This window comes from Myotis myotis, unplaced genomic scaffold (genome assembly GCF_014108235.1).
Source record: "Myotis myotis isolate mMyoMyo1 unplaced genomic scaffold, mMyoMyo1.p scaffold_m19_p_10, whole genome shotgun sequence".
In the NCBI taxonomy this organism is placed as follows: Eukaryota; Metazoa; Chordata; class Mammalia; order Chiroptera; family Vespertilionidae; genus Myotis; species Myotis myotis.
The window spans coordinates 43450092-43470258 of record NW_023416314.1 but is presented as its reverse complement, the minus strand read 5'-3'; the positions used below and the strand labels follow the sequence as shown (position 1 = coordinate 43470258).

At 39.3% G+C, this 20167-nt stretch overlaps 2 protein-coding genes across 2 annotated transcripts; both read left to right on the top strand.

Moving 5' to 3' along the window:
* Positions 1-6675: 6675 nt before the first annotated feature.
* LOC118663261 (olfactory receptor 56A4-like) lies at positions 6676-7617 on the top strand. The gene has a single exon (XM_036322711.1). It carries the CDS (start codon positions 6676-6678, stop codon positions 7615-7617), a length of 942 nt encoding a protein of 313 aa, XP_036178604.1.
* A 10922-nt stretch (positions 7618-18539) lies between these two features.
* Positions 18540-19523, top strand: LOC118664449 (olfactory receptor 52E5-like). Its single transcript, XM_036324554.1, has one exon. The coding sequence runs from the start codon at positions 18540-18542 to the stop codon at positions 19521-19523; it is 984 nt and encodes a 327-aa protein (XP_036180447.1).
* The last annotated feature ends 644 nt before the right edge of the window (positions 19524-20167 follow it).

Here is a 20167-nt window from a genome sequence, read left to right as displayed (position 1 = left end):
GAGGTTGCAAACTAATGCATACATACATACACATATACATACATACATATGTAAATGTGTCTGTGCATATATTCTCATTGGCCCTGGGAAAATGATGGCTGCCTGATTCTGAGCCTCACCATCCTCCCCAAGAAGCCATAACATCAGAAGGAGTGTAAATAAAACCACGTTGGTCCACTCCTTGAACAATAGAAAACAGACAGGCACAATTTCAAATTGTTTTAAAAAGAGAAAAAGAATTACAGATGTCACTAACTGTAGGTTCAGAGTGTAGGTAAAGGGCAGTTTACAACGTTAAGTGGTAGAGAGGAGAGGGTGTGGAAGAAATATACATAGCACAAATAAACTCTCCACAAATAAGAAATGTACATGAAATTCTAAAATGTCAAACAAAGGTCAAGGGTGTCATTGAAACAACACTGGCTACACGAAAGTGGATTCAAAATGAGTAGGCCCAGAGGTGACAGCCGCAGAAAGGCATTGCTTCTGGGGACATAGGGGACAACTGAAGGCAAAAGGTGCCTCTTTAGAGAGGTGGTAAGAAAAGAAAAGAGGAGCGAAGTGGGAGGCTCAAGATCCTAAAGAAATAAAAGAAGATCACAGACAGGGCAACCTCTCCCTGCTCTCCCAGCAATGTTATTATTCTTCAAATAAACTGATCTTCATGCTGACTGGAAAGGGTGCTCTTGAACTAGGAACTCTATCAGCAAAATTAGGAGAAATAGAAAAAATATCGGTTCAAATCTATAAACTGTTACTATAAGAAATAAATGAAATCACACTACAAAAATTAATTTAAGATGTATGCAAACCTAAATGTAAGAGTTAAAACCATAAAACTCTTAGGAGAAAACATGGGGGTAAATCTTCATGACTTTGGATTAGGCAATGGTTTATAAGTTACAAGAAACTGATATAAATAAAAGAATAACATATTACAAAAGATTGACAAAGCTAAGTTGAGGATAGGTCAAAAGGAGCAAAAGTTGAAGAGCTTAATCTAAAAGCAGTGCAATTTGAAAGAGAATGGAATGTGAAACAGAAGTGAAAAGATAATTGACTAAAAAGGCCCAATATACTCTTAATTGGAATATAGAAAATAGGGGAAGAGGACTATTCAAACAATGGCTAAATTATATTCAGACTCAAGAAGCCTAATTAATCATAAACAGAATTATGTTGAAAAATCTATGCACATTTGCTAACATTCTAAAACCCCAAATACAAAATGTTCTGAAAAGACCCAGAGAGGTGATACATAATTTACAAAGGAACAGCAATTTTACTGACAGCATATTCTCAACAGCAACAATAGGTGCAAGAAAGCTGTGGATATATATATATATATATATATATATATATATATTACATGTATATGTACACATTTACTAGTATATATTACATATATATTATATATGACATATACAGAAGTCCTCAAATAATATCATTTTATTCAACATTGTTTCATTATAATGTTGATGAGGAAAAAAATTTACTGTGGCCTGGACCACTGTGAGTGTGGAGTTCGTGTGCTCTCCCCACGTCTGCATGGGTTTTCTCCAGGTACTCCAGCTTCCTCCCACATCCTCACGATGTGCATGCTAGACGAGTTGATGTGGGTAAACCCTGCCATTTGAGTAAGTGTGCGTGTGTGTGAGTGTGCCCTTGATGGAAGGGCGTCCTGTGAAGGCTTCCACCCTGTTATCTGAGCTGCTGGGATAGGTTCCAGCCACTTCCCACCATGAACTGAAATAGCAGGTTGGGAAAGAATTATCTTACTTATTTCTATTAATTTTTTTAAAAAATGTATGTATAGCTCACATGTATTTCAATGTTCAATATAATACATGTTTGGGGTCTTTATTTAGAAGTTTGGTAATATTTTTGTGACCAGGAATATGCTGTAGAAACTTATTTCTTTGTTTATATCAATTAGCCTATGGCAAAATTAGTTTTATTATATGTCATTTCACTTAAGCCTCCAGTTGTCTCTTTGCCATATCCCTGTGATTTGAGAGTGGAGAGGGATTGCTTATTTATAAGTAACCTTGAGGATCAGGATATTTTGCTCAGTATAAACTACATGCTCTGGCAACATACTTTCATTGGATGTGATTGAGTCATGTAATCATTTTCTTCATTGATGAACTTTATTTGATGCTGCCAAGGTCATTGCTGTTGCACTCAGAACCTCCAGGTCCCAAGGTAGAGGTAGAGCAGGAGAGGAGTTACTGCATGGAGGGAATGGGAGAAAGTGTAGGTAAGAAAGTGTAAGACCTAGAACCCAAGTCCACTTACTCTCCTCTCTCCAGGATTCCTGTCCTCAAAGCCCCAAAGAGCCTACACTTAGACTGAGTATCCCTGTTCTAAGACGCATCTGGAGACCTTCACTGGAGAGGCTGTTTTCCAGGTCCTATTGTGCATCAGTTCAGAGTGGTGGCTGTGCTGGTGACAATCCCACTGTTTTCCCAAGGAATCAATGCTAAGTGATGCTCTGTGGAAGGTGAGTATGGTTAACAGCTGGCATTTCTACAACTATACTTAAGAAACGGACTTTAGACAAAAAGGGAAAATTTAAACATAAGACCATATGATAAACGAGGTCATTCCCACGGATTTGCGTGGGTCCAGACTAATATTCCCATTGCAGGAGAGGGCTCAGAGGGACAGTGCTCCCTGCCCACCTCGTTGTCCTTTGAGAAGTATGCTCCTTTGATTGCTGGGGATGTTCCTCTATCATCTCCCTCTAAGGAGCTACAGGGCTGAGGGTAGGTTATTCCAGGTCTTACCCACATAGAATTTTTTCCCGAGGAACCTATTCACTCAACTTCCCCCCTCCTTCACCCAGAGTTTCTTTTTCTTTATTTAGACTCCCCGAGAGCTTTTGATCTCCCCTCCCTCCCTCAATTCACAATGCTAAATTAAGCTTTTTATAGTATACTCTCTTGAGAAATAGACCAGAGATTAGGGTACAGGTTCCTAACAAGAGCACATGTCCTGGGAGTAATGGAGAGGGAAGAGGCATAGTGGAGCCAGGGCCGATATATAAACAGCTTCTAGAGTCCATGGAGGAGCCAGTTTCGGTGCTTTTTCTAACAGGCAGAAACAGCAATTGTGCAGGCTTCTGAAGACGGTGAGTCTTAAGTTAAGTCCAGGAAAACTGCGAGAAAGAAGGGGAATTTGGGAGCCTGGTATATATATATATATAGAAGATATAACTCTTTTAATAGGGTGCAGATGCCAAAACTGCCAAGATACTTACTAGTAGATCTTGGTGTAAGGGTGTAAGGGTGACCTAAAGCTGTTATTTCATTTAGAGCTGAGGCTGAGTCATTCTGTGATAATATAGAGTTGTGTGTCCAAAACTTCTGTAGATCAAAGACTACCACGCACATCATGGCTGGGAGGTCAAGCCTCTGTGTCTGATTGGGCCATCATCTTCTTTCTGACCCAAAGTGATCAGCCAAGGTGATCACTCCTTTTCTGGGCAATCATAGCTGGGCTTGAATCTTCTGCTGTAATTTTAGCTACCTCAGTACTTGTCTGACCTTCCCAGACTGTCGATATTTTACAGTGAGAGACTATGTTTTGCTCATGAGTGCTTAGAACAAGGAACCATTACAACTTCTTTGTGAATATCAGCCCGTGAATGCAAACTAATAGCATTGAATATTGGAGATCAAAACAATGCCCAGATAGCCAACAATTCCCTATTTCTCAGATTAGGAGCCTCAGTTTTACGGAGGAGTATACAGTCAGAAAGGAAGAATGGTTCACCTATTAAGGAATTTAAAAGGAACTACAAAACAGAGCTGAAAGTATATAACTGCCTGAGAGAATATGTCTTTGCTATAGGTCTGAAAGTGACATTTCTTCCCTTATCAGTTAAAAGATCCTCTTTTAAAGATCCTTTAAATATGTTTTAGAGATCCTCAGTGGCATTTTTGACTCCAGTCTCTCCCTGACCCCTTAATTATTATTTATACTAAATTCTGTAGTCCTCCCACCCTCAAATACAGTCTTTCTTCTTCACTTGCATGGGCTTTGTTCAGATTGTAATCACTTCTCTTTTGAACTATTCAGAACTCACCAAAAAGAGAGTCCCTACCTTCTGTGTGATTCCCCTTTGTCCCACCGATAGCACATCACTCTCTGTTTCAAATATTCTGTGCTTCCTTGCAGTGTATAAGATATCTACTGCTACAGACCTCACATGGTTGGATGTACTACTGCATACCTTTGGTCATTGTCTCTGGACACTCTGCTCTCCTACCTCCTTTCCTCAAAGAACTAGGATCTACCAGCACCTACACCTCATAACTAATCATTACCGAACATCCGCCCAGGCAGGGCTTTCTTCTCTTACCATTGCCTATAAGGATAGTTCTTTCCCTCAGGTAAATGTTGGCTCTTTTTTTCTTTTCTTCACTCATGCTCCCAGCTTGCTATGTCTCTGGGCCAAAGAGCACCTCAGGAACTGATAGCCCCTTTCCCTCCACACAACACCGTAAGCTTAAATATTATTTCTTTGTTTCATAAATGAGAAAACTAGGTACCTTGGAGTTTAAATAGACATCAGGGTCATAGAATAAGTTTAAGAGCAAGATTTGAATTTATCTGAGGCCAACTTAAAAATATTTTTATTGATTTCAGAGAAAAAGGAGAGGGAGAGAGAGAACATCAATGATGAGAGAGAATCGTTGGTTGGCTGCCTCCTGCACATCCCCCACTGGGGATCGAGCCCACGACCCTGAGCCCACAACCCTGAGCCCCAACCTGAGCATGTGCCCTGACCGGGAATTGAACTGCAACCTCCTAGTTCATAGGTTGATAATCACTGAGCCACACTGGTCGGGCTGAAGCCAACTTTCTAACCACAGCACATTGCTTTATTTATCTGTATGTATGTCCCTTTCATCTTTAGTAGACCAACATTTATACTGCATTATAAGTGCTTTTTAAAATTTTTCTCTATTAAGTTCTCAGAAGATATTTGCTAAATCCATGATGCATATTAGTATGCCTAACATTAAGACCAAGTACAGGGAAGGCACTGACTATTTTCTCACTTGTTCAAATAGATCAAGTCACTCTCTGGTCCTGAACTTGAGATTATTGGAAAGGAAGGTATGTTTTCAGAAAAGCAGGTATGTTTTTTATCCTTATTTCTTTGATTCTCAATGAGGGTCATTTTCCTAATCACATATGAAACTACAGGACAGAACTGATATATACTTGTCCTTAACCTAGCTTTAACCTTCGAATCCTTGGTTTCTTAAAGCCCCACAATGGGTAGAAAGTTGTGTGTGTGTGTGTGTGTGTGTGTGTGTGTGTGTGTGTGTGTGTGTACTGTTTTGGAGAGTATGGGATGTTAAAAATGAAAGAATGAAAGGCCTTGGGTCTTACCTTCTCTGGCAGCTGAAGTCTGATACTTTCTCAGACACACTTGATGTCCTGGAGAAGACTATTAGATGAGATGGGTGAGCAGGATCAGTAATCCCAACTATACTGATTATATGCCTCCTGGGCTTCCTCTACACCTGCCATAAATCCTGGGCTTTTCCCTGATTCTTTGATGTGACAGCCATTACTATTACCCTTTCTAGCACTTGGTCACCCTTGGTCACCTGCTCTCTGTTTAGCAGTAAGGAAAATAAGACAGTACCCAACTAAAGAGACACCTGGAATCAAAGCTGATGCATTTACAGAACACAGATTACACAGGCCAGGCTAGGAAAATTGGATCCTGACAGCTTTGCTTACCATAAGAGCAGATGAATCCCTATGTAGGTTTATATGCCTACACTTATTCACTACTAACTATCTTCCATTCTGCCTTCGATGAACCTCCTCCTGTATCTTTCAGTACTGACTAAAGGATCCAAAGATACTCTTGATCCTTCAAAAAAGATAAACAACAGCAAGTAATCCAGTAAGAGAATGATAAACTCTATGCCTTTAAACCAAAACCCTCTTTGGAGCTAAGAGAAATCACTGCCTTTGGGTGGGATCAAGGGCTGCTCTACCACTAACCCAGTATATTCTGATGAGTGAAAACACAGAATCCCGATGTTGAGTTCTGTCCAATTGTAGGGAGTCAGGTAGCAGAGCTCCCCATATAGCTATCTCTTCTATACTGAAGGAAGGAATTATTCTGGTTGAGTGTAAATCTTGTGTGGTGGTTGGAAGCATGGAAACTAGAGTCAGATTCCCTGGTTCTTCACAATTTACTGGCTCTCCTGATTTTGTTCAAATGACTTTGTTCCCTTTTATCGATACCCTTTCATTTTCTGTGAAATTAGTATAACAGTATTGATTATTCTTAAGTGTTTTTAAAAAGTATAGAGTAAGATTGTGATTATAAACATAATGCCTAGCACATGACAAGTGTTCAGTTAAATGTCAGTGATGATTGATGATGATTACAAACTCTATAGGAGCAGGGATAATCTAGAAACAAACTAAATGTATAGCAAGGGGATTGGTTAAATAAATATTGGTACATTTGTCAGAAAGAAAAATAAATAAATAAAAACTCGATTGGGACAGGCTAAGAAACTGAGTTCTTAATGGACACGGAGTTCTACTGAATCTAGAATATATACTTTCAACTGTGATATATTCTGTTGTCATTTTCAGGGACTCCAAATTTCTAGCTTGTACAGGAGCCTTTACATGGCATCACCCAGCAATTACTCCACTGCTCCAGTCTTTGAATTTTTCCTCGTCTGCTTCCCTAACTACCAGAGTTGGCAACACTGGCTGTCCCTGCCCCTCAGCCTCCTCTTCCTCCTGGCCATGGGGGCCAATGGTATTCTTTTGATCACCATCCTACTGGAGGCCTCTCTGCATGAGCCCATGTACTACCTGCTCAGCCTGCTCTCACTACTGGACGTTGTGCTCTGCCTCACCGTCATCCCCAAGGTCCTGGCCATCTTCTGGTTTGACCGTAGGTCCATCAGCTTCTTTGCCTGCTTCCTCCAGATGTTCATCATGAACAGTTTCTTGACCATGGAGTCCTGCACATTCATGGTCATGGCCTATGACCGCTATGTGGCCATCTGCCACCCTCTACGGTACCCATCCATCATCACTGACCAATTTGTGGCTAGGGCTGCCGTATTTGTTGTGGCCCGGAATGCTCTCTTTTCTCTTCCTGTTCCAATCCTTTCTTCCCGACTCAGATATTGTGCAGAGAACATCATCAAGAACTGCATCTGCACTAACCTGTCTGTGTCCAAACTCTCCTGTGATGACATCACCTTCAACCGGCTCTACCAGTTTGTGGCAGGCTGGACCTTACTGGGCTCTGACCTCATCCTTATTGTTCTCTCCTACTCCTTCATCCTGAGAGCTGTGCTAAGGATCAAGGCTGAGGGTGCTGCGGCCAAGGCCCTGAGCACGTGCGGTTCCCACTTCATCCTCATCCTGTTCTTCAGCACAGTCCTGCTGGTTCTGGTCATCACTAACCTGGCCAAGAAGAGAATCCCCCCAGATGTCCCCATCCTGCTCAACATCCTGCACCACCTGATCCCCCCAGCTCTGAACCCCATTGTTTATGGCGTGAGAACCAAGGAGATCAAGCAGGGAATCCTGAAGCTACTGAGAAGACTGTAAGACACAAAAAGGATCAGGTTCGTCTTTGGAATTATTAACAAAAGTCAGGAATTATTTTTATGTTGGAAAGGAAATTTCACTTTTAATGAGTGGAATGAGTGTTGACTTTTCTTTTCCTTATTACCTCAAACAACAATGGAAACGTTCCTCTGTGACTCATTGTTTCCTGTTGCTTCAAAGAAAACTTCCCTTTCCTGGATTTTCTTGTTACTTGGGAAATATCCTAGACCAAATCCTTAACCAAGGCCTTGCCCAGCATTAGCAAAATGGAGTGGGAATGGAGTGTTTGGTAGCTAAGGAAACAAACTTGATACAATAACTTTAAAAAGATCTGCATGTTCTCTGAATTGTATGGGATACACATGCCTCTCCTATCTCTTGATTCAGCATGGCCTTTGTGTTGTGAATTTTTTCTTGGGCTGAAGTGTAGACATTTACCCCAAAACTTAGGCTCTTGAAGTTGAATGGTTTAACCCGAGCATCTCTTGACTCTTTTCTCTGGCACCTATGGCAGGCATGCCATCTTCTGGTTCCTCAGAGACTCTCAGATCCTGCTTAGATTTTCTGTCTGTGAAACTCCCTGGGCACAGCATTTCCTAATTTTTCTTTCTTTCTACTAGGATGTTCTTTATTTAGTATTTTGTTTGTTTGTTTGTTTTGTCTGTAAAGGAGATAGACAGCTTTTTAGTTTTGGGGGAGGAGATCAGTGAAGGGGTTGTATTCTTCAAAGTGATGTGCTCTTTTTTTCATTATCTTCATCTTTATGACTTTAAAATCTTTACATTATTCCATCTCATCAGCCTATAAGGACCTTAGAACTTTTGATAAAATTTCAGGTAACATCTCAATTCCACTATGACCTGTCCTTTCTAGACACAAATAAACTATCCTGTTCATCCTCTCTGTTGTCCTGTTTGTTTCAGCCTCCATCCAAAGCTGTGGCTGGTGCTGCTGTCCAGTGTTTGAGGCATGAAAGTGCTAAGGTTTGATTTTCATAAGTGTGTTTTGCCCTTTTTTAATCCCCTTCTTCATGATGGCACAATGGTCCAATATTTCCAAGAAATGTTTTTCAGGAGCAGCCTATCTCTTTTGAAGATGATATTGTGTCAAGTTCTGCATTTTCCCAAAGATTATTTAAATAATTTTCCCAATTGGATGATCCTACTTTTTTTTGTATTGAAGCTATGTTTGCCAAATGACTTTAATTCAAATGTAGTATTTCTACAGTATTTTTTCTTTTGTATATCACTTTACTTATTTTTTCTAGTTTTATTGAATACTAGAGGCCCGGTGCACAAAATTTGTGTACTGGAGGTGGCGGGGGGGGGGGGGGGGCATTGTCTCTCAGCTCAGCCTGCACCCTCTGCAATTTGGGACCCCATGAGGGATGTCCGCTGCTGGTTTAGGCCTGATCCTACAGGTCAGACATCCCTTTCACAATCCAGGATGGCTGGCTCCTAACCACTCACCTGCCTGCCTGCCTGACTGATTGCACCTAACCACTTCTGCCTGCCAGCCTGATCACCCCTTAACCACTCCTCTGCCAGCCTGATTGACACCTAACTGCTCCCCTGCTGGTCCAATCGCCCTCAACTGCCCTCCCCTGCTGGTCTGATGGTCCCCTACTGCCCTCCCCTGCTGGCCATCTTGTGACAATGTGGGGGCGGCCATTTTGTGATGACGTGGGGGCGGCCATTTTATGGTGTCCATCTTGTGACGACGTGGGGGTGGCCATCATCTCACGATGTGGGGGTGGCCATCTTGTGGTGTCCATCTTGTGATCATGTGGGGGAGGCCATCTTGTGACAATGTGGGGGCAGCCATCTTGTGACAACGTTGGGGTGGCCATCTTGTGATGACGTGAGGGCATGAGGGTCAATTTGCATATTACCTCTTTATTATATAGGATAACTGACATATAGCAATGTATTAATTTAAAGTATATAACATAGTGACTTGATATACCTGTATATTGCAAAATGATTACCACAGTAACTTTAGTTAACATCCATCACCTCACATAGTTACAATGTTGTTTTTTGTGATGGGATTTTTTTTTAGGATGTCTTTCTTTGGCACAGGTACCTGGTCCTGCTCTACATTTGAGAAGGCTAAATTTCACTCTATGCATGCCTTTTTGAAGTGCTGATTTTGAAAGAGACTTCTTTTTTTTTTCTTCTTCTTTTTTTTAAATTAAATCTTTATTGTTCAGATTATTACATTTGTTCCTCTTTTTCCCCCCATAACTCCCCTCCTCCCAGTTCCCGCCCCACCCTCCGCCCTCACTCCCCACCCACTGTCCTCATCCATAGGTGCACGATTTTTGTCCAGTCTCTTCCTGCATCTCCCACACCCCTTTCCCCCCCAAGAATAGTCAGTCCATTCCCTTTCTATGTCCCTGATTCTATTATGATCACCAGATTATTTGTTCACTTGATTCTTAGATTCACTTGTTGATAGATGCATGTTTGTTGTTCATAATTTGTATCTTTACCTTTTTCTTCTCCTTCCTCTTCTTAAAGGATACTTTTCAGCATTTCATATAATACTGGGTTGGTGGTGATGAACTCCTTTAGCTTTTCCTTATCTGTGAAGCTCTTTATCTGACCTTCAATTCTGAATGATAGCTTTGCTGGATAAAGTAATCTTGGTTGTAGGTTCTTGCTATTCATCACTTTGAATATTTCTTGCCACTCTCTTCTGGCCTGCAAAGTTTCTGTTGAGAAATCAGCTGACAGTCGTATGGGTATTCCCTTGTAGGTAACTGAGTTTCTTTCTCTTGCTGCTTTTAAGATTCTCTCTTTGTCTTTTGCTCTTGGCATCTTAATTTTGATGTGTCTTGGTGTGGTCCTCTTTGGATTCCTTTTGTTTGGGGTTCTCTGCACTTCCTGGACCTGTAAGTCTATTTCTTTCACCAGGTGGGGGAAGTTTTCTGTCATTATTTCTTCAAATAGGTTTTCAATATCTTGGTCTCTCTCATCTTCTGGCACCCCTATAATTCTGATGTTGGTACGCTTGAAGCTGTCCCAGAGGCTCCTTACACTGTCTTCGTATTTTTGGATTCTTTTTTCATTTTGCTTTTCTGATTGGGTGTTTTTGCTTCTTCACATTTCAAATCTTTGACTTGATTCTTGCGCTCCTCTGGTCTGCTGTTGGGAGTCTGTATAGTATTCGTTATTTCAGTCCGTGTATGCTTAATTTCTAGTTGGTTCTTTATCATAACATCGAGGGTCTCATTAGATTTCTTGAGGATCTCACTACATTTATCGGCGGCTTCTAGAAAGTTCTTAAGAGACCTTAATAGTGTGGTTCTGAACTCAATATCCTCCATTGACAGTTTTGTCCTGTTTCTTTGTCTCCGCATTTTTTATGCTTTCTTGGTGCACCCCCTAGTGGTCTTTGTGGGCAGTCTTGTTGTAGTTAAGCCTTGATTGTTGTCGGCAATACTGGGGGTGATTTGACCTCCAGGATAACTGGCTATGAGAGTCCGCTGTGTCTGCAGTGGGAGAGCTTCTGTGCTGGATCTCTAGGGCAGTGCTAATCTAGCGTTTGCCTGAGGCTATCCGGCAAATGGCTCTGCACAGGGCGGGCCGGAGCGAGCAGTTATGGCTGCTCTCAGTTCCGTCCCTAGGGGCTCTGCCTCACAGAGTCCCAGCAACTGCTGCAAACCTCGGAGAGAAAGCTGCCTTCGAGTTCCAACCGAAGTCAGATAGTCCTGCTTCTCCTGTTTGAGTCTGGGTCCCTAGAGACTCACCCGGATCTGGAGCTCAGAGTCTGAAACTCCCTCCCGATTGAAAACAACAACCGCGCCCTCCGCCTCCAGCCCGCTTCGGGCGCACTCCGCACCTGAGTATTTCACTTCAGCACTGTGCCTCCTCTGAGTCTGGGTATGATATTCTCTTTCCTCCTAGTCGTAGAATTTCCACTCAGCCAGCCTTCCTGTGGTTCTGGATGATGTCTGTTCCGTCTTTTAGTTGTTTTTTGAAGTGGTTGTTCGAGGCAGCAATCTCCGGCGTTAACCTATGCCGCCATCTTGGTTTCTCTGAAAGAGTCTTCTTTTAGGGTCTGTTATATCCCATTTCATAACATTGGCCTCATGAAGGTATCAAAAGATTGATTTGGCTGAGCTCTCTGTCCTTTTCTTTCATCCCTTCTAATCTCTCCTTTTTATAAACTTACTATTTGAATAGTTACCATGTGCCAGACACTTTAAATACATTCTTATTTTACCTCTACTTTTGCTCTGAGAGGTTTTTATGTTGGCTCTAGATGAAGAAACAAACTCCCAAGCAATTGAGCAGGATGAATCCATGTCACTTGGATTTCTGAAGCTTGAACTCTTTACACAAAACTGCTTGTCCCAACCTTGGCAACAGAATAACTTATTGAATTTTTAAAAACCCTTGAGTTACATCCCAAGCTTCTTATATCCCCAGCCAGACTTGGTGTCTGGCACTTATTACTGACATTATAAATATTAATTTGATGCCCAGCAGTTTAGGGCAGGTGGGAAGCAATCTAGAATGTCTGAGTCATAGAATGATTATGTACTTGTAAACAAGTCCCAACATGGTTGTTGAAAAGACATAGGTCCTTGCTTCATGCATTACCACAACTCTTTTTAAAATAACTTTTCTAATTTTATATATATTTACTTCATATTTTTCAGTTTTATTAAAATATAATTGATATATTACATGTTAGTATAAAGTGTACAACGTCATTATCAGATATATGTATATTGTGAAGTGATTACCACGAAAGTGTAGTTAGCATCTCTCACCTCATATAGTTACACTTTTTTTTTCTTGTGATGACAACTTTTATGATCTATTCTCTTAAACTTCAAATGCACAATACAGTATTGTTAACTATAGTAACCATACTATATATCACATCCCCAGAACTTATTTATCTTATAACTGGAATTTTGTATCTTTTGACCACTTTTACCCATTTTCATGACCACCTCCCCCCCACACACACACTTCTGGCAACAACATATCTCTTTTCTGTTTCTATGAGTTTAGTTTTTTAAATTTCACATGTAAGTGAGGCTATGCAGCATGAAGCTTTCTCTGTCTAACTTAGTTTACTTGGCATAATACCCTTTAGGTCCATTCATATTTTGCAAATGGCAGGATGCTCTTTTTCCTCATGGCTGTATAATATTCTATTGCATACATATACCACATCATCTTTATCCATTTATCTGTTGATGGAAATTAGGTTGTTCTATATCCTGGCTATTGTGAATAATGCTGCATGGGAGTACAGTATCTCACCAATATCTTGATTTCATTTCCTTTGGATATATATATACCCAGAAGTAAAATTCCTGGGTCATATGGTAGTTTAATTTTTAATTTTTAAGAGATATCCATATTGTTTTCCATAGTGGCTGAAACAATATACATTCCTACCAAGTGTACAAAAGCGTTCCCTTTCGCCACATCTTTGCTAACACTTATCTCTTGTCTTCTTTTAAAAAAAACCTTTATTGTTGACAGTATTGATGATGTCTCTCCTTACCTTCCCCCTGCACTTGACCTCCACTATCCAGCTCCTGCCTTACTCCAGGTCTTCACCACCCTATTGTCTGTGTTCATGGACAATGCATACCCATAAAAATTGTTTGGTTAATCTCTTCCTGCCCCTTCTTTCCTTCCCCCTGAGATTCCCCAGTCTGTTTCATGTTTCTACGTGTCTCTCTTGTCTTCTTGATGATAATCAATTTAAAAGGTATGAAGTGATAGCTTATTTTTTTTTAAATTAAAACCATGGACTACTATGCAGCAGTAAAAAAGATAAATCACTTACCCTTTGAGACAGCATGGAGGGACCTGAAGAGTATAAGAGCAAAATAAGCCCGTCAAAGAAAGACAAGTATCACATGATCTCACTCATATGTGGAATCTAATGAACAAAATAAACTATGAACAAAATAGATTCAGAGACATAGAAACATGGAACAGACTATGAAATCTCAGAGAGAAGGCCGGGTGGGTGGGTGGGAAGAGATCAACCAAAGAACTTTTATTCATATATGTATAACCCATGGATACAGATAATAATGTGGTGAAGGCCTGGGGCAAGGGTGGGGAGCAGCTAAAGGGGGTCAATGAGGAAAAAAAGTGAACTATGTAATACTTTCAACAATAAAGATGTAAAAAAATTAAGTACAGTTGGTATACAATATTATATTAGTTTTAGGTAGACAATATAGTAACTCAACATTTTTATACCTTGCACTGTGATCACATCACCAATTCTGGTAAACATTTGTCACCATGTAAACATATCACAATATTATTGACTGTGATTTGCTTTATTGAAATGATTAATGATGTTGTGCATCTTTACATATATTTGCTGGCCATTTGTACATTATCTTTGCAAACATATCTATTCAAATCCTCTGCCCATTTTTAAATTGGATTTTTTTTTGCTATTGTGTTGTAGAATATCTTTATATATTTAGGATGTTAATCTCTTATCAGATATAAGATTTACAAATATTTCTCACATTCCATAATTTGCCTTTTAATTTTATTAATGGTTTTCTTTGTTATGCAGAAGCTTTTTAGTTTTATGTACTCCCAATTGTTTATTATTGCTTTTGTTGTCTCTGCTTTTGGTGTCAAATTAAAAGAAAATATTGTCAAAATCATTAATAGCTTAATCCCTATGTTTTCTTCCAGGAGGTTTATGGTTTCAGGTCTTTTGTTCAAGATGTTAATCCATTTTGTTTTGACTGTTGTGTGTGGTGTAAGACAGGGGCCCAGTTTAATTTTTTTGCATGTTATTGTCCAGTTTTCTCAATTATATGCATTGTATCTATAGCATATATCTGAGATAGATAGATGATAGGTAAATAGCTAGAGTAAGCCTCAGATGAAACTAGAGTCTTTCCTAAAATCTTGATTGCAATTTTGGGAGACCCTGAAGCCAAAAACCAACCACTTGGCTTCCCACCACTTCTGACCTACAGAGTTAGGTGTCCAATTAAAAAAACTAAAAAAACACTCATTTCATCTGACACAATTGCAATGTAGGGATGAGAGTTATGGTAAAGAATAGCATATGACACGTTCTTCAGTCATGCACCAACCTTTTCCAGTCACACTAACATCTTCTATGGGGTCTTCCTATCAGCCTATGCAAACTAATGTGTACAATGAACCTTCTTGCCTTTCTATTCATGCTACCTCTAGTCAAGAATTTGTTCCAGTTTTGTTTCAGCAAAATGCAGCCCTTCCTAGTTTAATAAATCTTGGCTTCCAACCACCATCATCCACACCTTTTCATTCTTCAAATTCAGGCTCAACAGGATATGCCTTAACCCATACACCTCATTCTGTGCAGACCTTGCCTCATCTTCAGTCATGGGAAACCATTGTTCAAACACAGGACAAAGATCTCATTCTTCTCCAGTGGCTGACCAGGGCATAGGTCCAGCCTTCCCCTAAGTTACAATCCATTACATATGGTGCTTCACAATTAGGGTCTGCTACAACAGCTTCCCCAGCAGCTTCTTATCCCCTGGCCATTAGATCACTTTCTCTCTCTCTCTCTCTCTCTCTCTCTCTCTCTCTCTCTCTCTCTCTCTCTCTCTCTCTCTCTCTTTCCTAATGATCTGGAACTCAGTATTCACCTACTCTAACACTAGGACTTACACCATCAGAGCTCTGGTTCTCAAGCCTTCAGAATTCAACTGGAATCTCAGCATTGCCTTTCTGACTACCATTAATACTAGCATTAGGCTAGGACTTATTAAAGATATTTAAGCCATGGCATTGTAGGAAACTGCCTAACTAGCAATCTCTGCCTCATTATTATTATCATAGTTTGTAGCACAAATATCAAGGTTAAATCTGTATAAATAACCTATGAATAAAGGAGGATACACAGAAGCATTTATTGAAAATAATACTGGTTTAGGAATTCAATGGACTTGGATTTCAGTTTCTTTTCTGGCATTGCTCGGCTATGACCTAATAATGTATCTCATCTTTCTGAGTCTCATTTCCTATTAAATAAAAATAGTAGGTGTTTCTACTCTTGATATCCCCGAGTCCCTTACAGGGACTTGTAAAAATTGTGGAATGATTAAAAAAGTGAAAAATTATCTCATTCTATTCTAATTGTTTGTTGCTTCCATGAAGTGGCTTCTTCTAGCACCATCTCGGCCAGTACAAAGCCCACAGGCAATGCAAGAGTATGACTGAACTACGGACCTGAACCAGCATTGGGGAAATAATCAGCTTTAGTTTGGCAACTAGGGAATTCTTTTTTTTCTCTCCATCCTCAGGCCCTTGGGAGCCCCAAGGGCAAATGCATCTGGGAAATATCACTATAAATTCTTACTACTATAAGTTATGACTTCACAAAGCCCAGAGGTTGTAGCATCCAAGCAGATGACTCTTCTGGAATATGGATGAGCTGCTAAAGGAGTTGGTAAGTTGGCTTCCTATTAAATAATGGAGCTCTAGTAGAAATAAAGGCAAAGAAATCCGGGCAGAGGAAGAGATAATGAAAAGAGTAAGAGGACTTAGGCCCATTTGTTATAAAGTCATTGAAAGAAAGGATTGGGAAAAAGAAAATAATTCTTAATTAATCTTGATAATAGAGGGGGAAAGGGTGGCATGGAGCATCCCTGATTTTTATGAAGACCATCTATGATTCTGTTACACCTTATTCAATGACCAGTAATCTCTCTCTCTCTCTCTCTCTCTTCAAATAGAGTTGAATTATAAACTTTTTTCTGTATGTTTTTTATTATCAGCAGTGGATCCTAAAATATTGATTAGAACAGAAATAAATAAGAATATTCATCACTACTTTTTGTTTTAGAGCTTTTTCTCTTCAATCTCCCATCCATATATACAATGCAGATGATGTGTATCAAAGACATCATACACTGATGACTTCCAAATATTTATTAGCAGCCATGACTTTTCCAGAGTCAGGCATGTATATATTTTATTTTCATAAAACATTATCTGGAGTAATTATTTTTTCAATTATATGTGTAATTGTCTATTTGATATGTTCACTGGATATTTTTTTGGTAAATATCTAGGAGTGGCATTGTTGAAAATAGTGAAGATGTATTTTTCACTTCATAAGAAATAAGCCAGTTTTCCAAAGTAGTTGTATATTTCACATACCAAACATTAATGTATGAGAATTTCAGTTATTCCACGTCTTCTTTAATATATTATAATATTATTCATTGTTCCTTTAGCCATTCAAGGAGAATAAAATGAAATCATTTTGTGATACTAATTTTCATTTCCCTGCTGACTAATGATGCTGAGTATCTTTTCATTTGCTATTAACCACTTGTATATCTTCTATAAAAGTGTATGTTCATCTTTTTTTCTTTTTAATTGATTCTTTTGTATTCTTAGTGCTGATTTTTAAAGTTATTCAACTTTATTTTCATAAAAGATTATGTGGAGTAATTATTTTTGCAAGCTTATTGTCTTTTTTGCTAATTTAGAATGTAAGAGTTAGGAAAAAAAGACTGTTTCTTTATCATGGCCATGTATCTTAGGTATTTTCACATCCAACACTAGCTATAAAGTAAATAATAAATATTAAATAAACACTTGAAACATTTATGTCTCAGAAAGACTTAGAGGACCCACGACACCCAAACGTTACCATAGAATAACATTGTATTCCCTTAAGAACTAAATTTTAGCTGTTTAATTAAATGGATTTCTTGTGATCATAACTTAAGGATATGCTGCAAACTTATTTTAATATTTAATGGTAATTTATTATTTAATATTTAATTACAAAATCTTATTCTTAGAGCTGAATATTTGCATTTATATATTTAAAGCCTATAATAAGACCTATAGAAGAAATATCTTTTTAATATATGTTTACTCTTTTTTTTGCAAATGTATTGAATTTCCAGAAAACTTAATTTTAGTATCATCCATGAACACTTCTACCATCTGAGAGCTTTTCTAATGATGTCCATATGGACACTAATGATGTCCATTTCTGAGGTTTTGGTAAATGTAACTTAGCCCAGAAAGTGAGTAATTTAATTGGAAATGAGTGAAAGAGTGAGGTCAGTAAGATTGTAATTTCTAAGTAGCATAGTTCTGCAGAGATTGTAAATATTTTTAATATGAAAAAAATATGATATTAACTTAATCACAGTAGGAATCCTATTATTTTTAGAGTCACGTGAATGGAACTTTTAGTGTTTTATAAACTCACTGATGTCCAAAAACTGGACTTCAGTGAAAATGGGAGATTAACTCACATTCTGCCTGCTGAGAATTTGTGCTTGATTCAATATGAATTTCATATCTACTCATTGCAGAATTAATTTCAACAACTTCACTCATAAATTAAGATAAACAAATAAAACTCTCTCATATCTCAGTGAATAGCACCAATAGTCACTTAATAACCAAGGACAGAATACTGGAAATTAAACATGACTTATTACTCTCTTCCATCCCCCAAATCATATCAGAAAGTGTTTCCTGCCAATTTATTTTATATATCATTGCCTTGCCATCTCCAGTACTATTTATTTAGATTAGGCAAGCAATATATCTCTCAGTTTACTGCAAACTCTTACTTGCCCCTTCAATCTATTATCCATTGTAACATTACAGAAGTCCCTCTAAAATGTAACTGAAATTACATCATTGCTGGGACTGTAGTAGAACATCAAATTTGGAATGTACTTTGGACAGGAAAACAAGATGTCATGAATCTGGTCAATTCTACATTGGGAGCTTTTTAAACCTTTTTTCATTTTTCACTCCAGGGTCTTCTGCTGTATTAAGTCAGAGAATTGATGCCGTGTATTTCCGTGACCTGAAAAAATGACATGAATGGGATTGGAGTCTTGAGTTGAGTGAAAAAACTGACCAGCAGCCATAAAGATGGCCCATCAGAACACCACCCAATTCCGTCCTTTCTCCTTTGTCCTCTTGGGGATTCCAGGACTGGAAAATCTTCATATCTGGATTGGTTTTCCCTTTTGTGCTGTCTATCTGATTGCCCTCCTGGGGAACATTACAATCCTGTTTATAATTCAGGCTGAGCCTACCCTCCATCAGCCCATGTTTTATTTCTTGGCAATGCTGGCCTGCACTGACCTATGCCTGTCCACTGCCACTATCCCCAAGATGCTGGGCATCTTCTGGTTCAATTTAAGGGAAATTCTTTTTGGTGCCTGTCTTGCACAGATGTTTATGATTCATCTGTGCACTGGTCTGGAATCTGGGGTACTGACAGTAATGGCCATAGACCGCTATGTTGCTATATGCAATCCTCTTAGATATACCATGATACTCACAGACAAGGTAGTGGCCATTCTAGGTGTAGCCATGATAGTGAGATCTTTAATCTTTGTTATCCCTTTTGTGTTTCTCATCTTGCTGTTGTCATTCTGTGGTGCCAGGACCATTCCCCACACTTACTGTGAGCACATGGGCATTGCCCGTCTTTCTTGTGCCAGTATCAGGGCTAACAATTTGTTTGGGATGGCTGCCTTTTCTGTGGGATTCATTGACCTTATAGTAATTGGTTTCTCCTACGTGAAGATACTCTGCACAGTGTTTCATTTACCATCATGGAATGCCCGATTCAAGGCTCTCAATACCTGTGGCTCCCATGTCTGTGTCATGCTCATCTTCTACATCCCAGCATTTTTCTCATTTCTGACCCACCGCTTTGGTCATAGCATCCCTGGCTATGTTCATATATTTCTGGCCAATTTATATATGGTTGTTCCACCAGCACTCAACCCTGTTATCTATGGGGTCAGGACAAAACAGATCCGGGAGCAAGTTCTAAGAATTCTTAACCCTAAAAATGTTTGTTCCTCAGCTGCCTCAATCATGATGATATGTATGGTATTGTGATAGATCTACACTATTAAAAGAGAAACATGCAAACTGGTGTCACTCTGCTACGCCCACCAGCCAATCAGAGTGACTATGCGAATTAACCCAAAAAAGATGGTGGTTAATTTGCATATGCAGGCGTGGAGCGAAGACAGAAGGCTCTGGCTGGAGTGAAGAAGCCTCGCTGTGGCAGGAGGGGAAAAGCCAAGTCTCGCTGCGTCTTGACCAAAGGCCTGGGTCCCGGGTGCCGGAGGAAAACCAGTGCCAACAGCCAGGGGAAGGAAGGCCTATTACGCGAATCTTCGTGCAACGGACTTCTAATATATATATGAATCATATATGTATGTATTTGTGTTTGGATTCAGTTAGAAGGAGAAACCAAGGCCGAGTACAATGTTTGTATTCTAAACACTCAAGCACTATTGCATTATACCCATGTTTCACCCTACTGACTTTCTGAACCAACTTGACAAAGCTTTTCTAGAGACATTAATTATTATCTCCCTGCCCTCATCACATGTCTGTCACATGTTCCATTATACAGCTGTGCTGCGTGTGTGTGATCCAACCTTACTTTCCACAACTGACTCAACTTGTCAAAATTTGCCATAGGTTGGCTTTATTTAGTATAATTAACTAGATTTTTGCATTTCTAAAAGGCC

Bases quoted from the DNA above. Each gene is read 5' to 3' on its own strand.
- LOC118663261 (XM_036322711.1), top strand. From the start codon at position 6,676: ATGGCATCACCCAGCAATTACTCCACTGCTCCAGTCTTTGAATTTTTC.
- LOC118664449 (XM_036324554.1), top strand. From the start codon at position 18,540: ATGGCCCATCAGAACACCACCCAATTCCGTCCTTTCTCCTTTGTCCTC.